Source organism: Rhinopithecus bieti, unplaced genomic scaffold (genome assembly GCF_001698545.2).
Source record: "Rhinopithecus bieti isolate Rb0 unplaced genomic scaffold, ASM169854v2 scaffold_54056, whole genome shotgun sequence".
In the NCBI taxonomy this organism is placed as follows: Eukaryota; Metazoa; Chordata; class Mammalia; order Primates; family Cercopithecidae; genus Rhinopithecus; species Rhinopithecus bieti.
The window spans coordinates 518324-523433 of record NW_016821158.1 but is presented as its reverse complement, the minus strand read 5'-3'; the positions used below and the strand labels follow the sequence as shown (position 1 = coordinate 523433).

General features: G+C 56.9%; 1 protein-coding gene across 3 annotated transcripts in view; it reads right to left on the bottom strand.

Annotated features, from left to right (window-relative positions):
• P2RX1 (purinergic receptor P2X 1) overlaps positions 1-5110 on the bottom strand; it is a 23257-nt gene that overhangs the window by 5954 nt on the left and 12193 nt on the right. For 2 of the 3 annotated variants that reach the window (XR_001882988.1, XM_017860204.1), the window contains exons 2-7: positions 4466-4613; positions 4109-4180; positions 3587-3656; positions 3182-3278; positions 2805-2885; positions 2450-2591 (exon numbers count right to left, since the gene is read on the bottom strand). Coding sequence is in view for 2 of the 3 variants with exons in the window: in XM_017860204.1 (XP_017715693.1) it covers positions 2450-2591; positions 2805-2885; positions 3182-3278; positions 3587-3656; positions 4109-4180; positions 4466-4613 (610 nt within the window). In the remaining variant the exon portion in view is untranslated. The remainder of the gene's footprint in view (positions 1-2449; positions 2592-2804; positions 2886-3181; positions 3279-3586; positions 3657-4108; positions 4181-4465; positions 4614-5110) is intronic. The other variant, XM_017860205.1, reaches the window with a different exon arrangement.

Sequence of the window (5110 nt, the reverse complement as noted above, 5' to 3'; positions counted from 1 at the left end):
CTTCCTTCCTTCCTTCCTTCCTTCCTTCCTTCCCTTCCTTCCTTCCTTCCAGACAGAGTCTTCCTCTGTTGCCCAGGCTGGAGTGTAGTGGTGCGATCCCAGCTCACTACAACCTCTGCCTCCCAGGTTCAAGTGACTCTCCTGCCTCAGCCTCCTGAGTAGCTGGGATTAAAGGCGCACGCCACCACGCCCAGCTAATTTTTTTGCATTTTTAGTAGAGACTGGGTTTCACCGTGTTAGCCAGGATGGTCTCAATCTCCTGACCTCGCGATCTGCCAGCCTCGGTCTCCCAAAGTGCTGAGATTACAGGCATGAGCCACTGCAACCGGCCCGAGGGCAGGGAGATTTTTAGAACAGGGAGGTCTCCCATTCAGCACGTGTGTTGCTCTGGTGTGAACCCCCTCCAGGGGTCAGGAAACTGAGGCCCATGGGCTGGATCATGGCCAGGTTCATTGTTCACATATTGTCTGTGGCTGCCCTTGCCCTTCCACAGCAGACTTGGGTAGTTGGCACAGAGCCCATATAGCCGGCAAAGCTGAAAATAGTTCCTGTCTGGCCCTCGAAAGAAAAAGTTTGCTGACCTCCCTTGTAGACAGACAAATGTGTCGTGAGTGGGTTATTTTGGTAACATCACAGAAAAGGGATTGATTTAGTTCCTGAATAGGCAACTGTGAGAGCAGGACTAATAAGGATCGCGTGCTGACAGGTGTAGAGAGTTCCCACGTGCCAGGCAGCGAGGCCCGCCAGGCACACCGCGTCAACTCACTTGACCCTCGGGACGACTCCACGAGATTGGCACCATTATTGTCCCCCACTTGGTGGGTCCAAAAACTCAGACCCACTGAAGTTAAGAGACTTGTCTGAGTTCATACTGCTCGTTTGGGGCAGAGCTGGGATTTGTACGCAGTCAGATAGTTCTGTGCTCATAGGGACTGCTTCTCCGGAATCCCGGGTGACTGTGAGTATCCCACGGCACAGGATTTCTCAGGGCCATAGGCTATAGGATTCAAGCTGCTTTTTTTTTTTTTTTTTTTTGAGACAGAGTCGCTCTGTCGCCCAGGCTACAGTGCAGTGGTGTGATCTCGACTCACTGCAACCGCCACCTCCTGAGTTCAAGCAACTCTCCTGCATCAGACTCCTAAGTAGCTGGGACTACAGGCGCTGCCACCACACCTAGATAATTTTTGTATTTTTTTTTTTTTTTTGGACAGAGTCTTGCTCTGTCACCCAGGCTGGAGTGCAGTGGCACGATCTCAGCTCACTGCAACCTCTGTCTCCAAGGTTTAAGCAATTCTCCTGTCTCAGACTCCCAAGTTGCTGGGATTATAGGCGCATGCCACCATGCCCGGCTAATTTTTCTGTATGTTTAGTAGAGATGGGGTTTTACCATGTTGGTCAGGCTGGTCTTGAACTCCTGACCTCAGGTGATCCGCCCACCTTGGCCTCCCAAAGTGCTGGGATTACAGGCGTGAGCCACCGCGCCAGGCCATTAATTATTTTTTGAGACAGTCTCATGTTGTTGCCCAGGCTGTAGTGCAGTGGCACCATCTTGGCTCACTACAACCTTCACTTCCAGGGTTCAAGTGATTCTTGTGCCTCAGTCTCCCAAGTAGCTGGGATTACAAGTGCCCGCCACCACACACCTGGCTTTTTTTTTTTTTTTTTTTTTGTATTTTAGTAGAGATGAGGTTTCGCCATATTGGTCAGGCTGGTCTCGAACTCCTGACCTCAGGTGATGCACCCACCTTGGCCTCCCAAAGTGCTGGGATTACAGGCGTGAGCCACTGCGAGCCACTGCGCCCGGCCAATTTTTTTTTTTTTTTTTCTTTTGGAGATAGAGTCTTGCTCCATTGCCCAGGAGTACAGTGGCGCAATCTTGGCTCACTGCAACCTCTGCCTCCCGGGTTCAAGTGATTCTCCTGCCTCAGCCTCCCTAGTAGCTGGAATTACAGGTGTGCGTCACCATGCCCAGCTAGTTTTTGTATTTTTAGTAGAGATTTTTTTATATTTGGTAGAGAAGGAGGTTTCACCATGTTGGTCAGACTGATCTCAAACTCCTGGCCTCAAGTGATCCACCTGCCTCTGTGGATATAATCCCAAAGTGCTGGGATTATAGGCATGACCCACTGTACCTGACCAAGCTGCTTTTATCTAGTTTTTTTTTGTTTGTTTGTTTGTTTGTTTGTTTTAAAGCAGGACATCAACAAACATCCAGATGACAAGGTTTGCCCACATCCATTCATTCTGGGCACCTCCTTTGTGCCAGTTCCATGCCAGGACCCGCTGAAGACACGGATCTGACCCTCAGGGGGCCCCAGTATCAGGGGACAGACCCATAATATACTCAGCCCTCACCAGGGAGACTTGGGAGGATGAACTGGGCCTAAAAAGCCGTTATCAGGATCCTGCGGCCCAGCCCTCCCCACCCGCCTGGCACCATGCCCCATACCTTCTCAGCCAGGGTGCTGAAGTTCTGGCCTGACTCTTGCACCACGTAGCCAAGCTGGAAGACTGGACACAGCGGGTGCAGGGTTTTGTGATAGAGGCAGGTCTTCATGTAAGCGGCATTCACCTCTTCCACCAAGTTGCGCCTATGGGGGTGGAAGGTGTTGACAGCAGCTGTGTGTCATCCGGGAGGGTGCGCGCCACGCCCCAAAGCCTGGGGACCCCTCACAGGCTCCGCAATGCCCCTTTGATTCCTTCCATGCCGGCAGGAATGGAGATGGAGGGAGACAGAGACTGCGGAGAGCTCCCGGAGCAGCCTCAACCAGCCACCTGCATTTCTGCCCTAGTTTCTCACGCACCTGTTGACCTTGAAGCGTGGGAAGCTGATGCTGTTCTTGATGAAAAGAGTGAAGTTCTCGGCCTCTCGAAGAAGGGCAGGGCTGGAGGACACCACACTCACTCACCGCCCCTCCCCAGGAGGCCCCTGTGTGTCCCACACAGAGCTTGGCATAGCAGGGGGGTGGGCCAAGCCTCCGGGACCCACCTGCAGCCCTGGGCTAGTGGAGGGGTGGGTGTGGTCTAAGGGGGCCAGGGCCCAGGGGAATCTTTGGCCTAGGTTGTGCGGATGGGGTGAGGGTGGGGTCAGAAAAAGGGGTCAAGATCCTTTCTAGACCCAGGTCCCCCTCTGTCTGGCCTGAGACCCTGTTCTTAGCTCCCTGGAAGGTCAGAGTGTTACCGCGGGATGTCGTCATCCACCTCCACCGGGCACCAGCCAAAGATCTCACACGTCTTCAAGGTGTCGTTGAAGGCCACGCACTTGCCGGTGCGGATGCCTGGAGCCAGAGAGAAACCCCTGGGTGCCTGCACTAAACTGGGGTGTAGAGGAGGCCGCCCCAGGCCCCTTCCCCAGGAGCCCCCAGTGACGGGCCCCTCGAGCAAAGGAGCCGAGGACAGACACGTGGCTGGGTCTGGGATGGGCCGGCCAAGCCTGGGCGGGGAGGAGAGAGGGCTGGAGGGAGTCCCTCCCGGAGCCCGCCTCAGCGGTGTGGGGAGAGGCAGGTCAGCACCAAGCTGGGCCTGCAGGACGCCAGGGCCCGCAGCCGGGGGACTGTGGAGGGACAGGAGGAGGCTGACCCCTTACCTTGGGCCTTCCTCTTGGCCTTCCCAGGGGTACAGCCACTGTCATCCTTGCATATGCCCCCTTCTGGGTGCTGGGGGAGGCGAAAGCTGCTGGCCCCAGGCCCCTTGGGTGGGGTCCTGAGAAGAGCCCCTCCCGCCCCCAGGGCCCTAGGGAAAGCGTGGGGCAGAGTCTCAGACCTCTCTGGAGTGACGCCTGCTCGCAGCCTCCTTCCCCCGTTTCCCCCCACACTGCTCTGCCGAGGCCCCCCGGGGCTCATGCCCAGCTGCCCACTGTCAATGTCAGCTGGGCGGCGGGGGTGGGCACGAAGTCTCGGCACCCTGCCTGGTACGCCGTGTGCTGGGCGGGAAGGCTCAGCTCTGCCAGGGTTGACAGTTACTGTGTGTGAATATACGCCCGAATTTCCACCACTGTGGCCCCTGCAGGAAGCCTCTCTGGCTTCCCCTCAGTGCCCATGGAGACTGTCTCTGCAGGTCATTTTCCCCTGTGAGTCCGAGAAGGGGGCTGGCGGGCAGAAGTGCTCACCTCTGCGCAGTAGCCTTGGGTCTGCTTTGGGGTCACGATGAAGTTGGTCATGACCACGAAGGAATTGTCCCCCTAGAAGAGGGGCAGGGGAGGGGAGGGTGGGCTGGGAGCTGGGAGAACAGCCTCAAGGGCCCCAACGCTGCCCCAGCAGGCCCCTAGAGCCCACAGGACACGCAGCAACCACCACACCCCCTGCCACCAACATGGGATGATATCACCAGGCTGTTTCTGCCCGGCATTCGCAGAGGTCCAGAGAGAAAGAGGAGCTGGTCTGGTCCCACAGGGATGTGGGACAGAGTCCCATACAGCTCTGAGACAGGCCCTGTGAGGGGAAGGCGCAGCCCTGAGTCAGCTCACCTGGGCTGGGAAGACGTAGTCAGCCACGTCCCAGACCTGGGGGCCGAGGCCAGGGAGCTGGGTCACGGCCAGGCCCTTGAGTTTCACAGACACACTGCTGATGAGGCCGCTGGAGGTCTGGTAGCCCTTCTCATAGAGGAACACCCACCTGTGCGGGTAGGGGACAGAGTAGGGGACGGAGGGGCAGTTGTGGTTCTGGCACCAGCTGGACCCGTCACATCCTTTCCCGTGCCTTCCCCAGACGTGCCTCTGAACCACCCTCTGCTCCTAAAGCTCCTGTCTTGGGCTAGAGGCAGGACAGCCTCCCGTGCCTCCCCCTGCTGGCCTGGGCCTGAAGTGCCGCGGTGCTTTTCACTGTGAAAATGCTAATTCAGGACGGGCGTGTCATCCCAGCACTTTGGGAGGTCGAGGTGGGTGGATCCCCTGAGGTCACAAGTTTGAGACTGGCTTGGCCAACATGGTGAAACCCTGTCTCTACTAAAAATACAAAAAGTAGCTTGGCCTGGTGGCGGGCGCCTGTAATCCCAGCTACTTAGGAGGCTGAGGCAGGAGAATCGCTGGAACTCAGGAGCCGGAGGTTGCAGTGAGCTGAGACTGCACCATTGCACTCCAGCCTGGGCGACAAGAGCAAAACTCTGTCAAAAA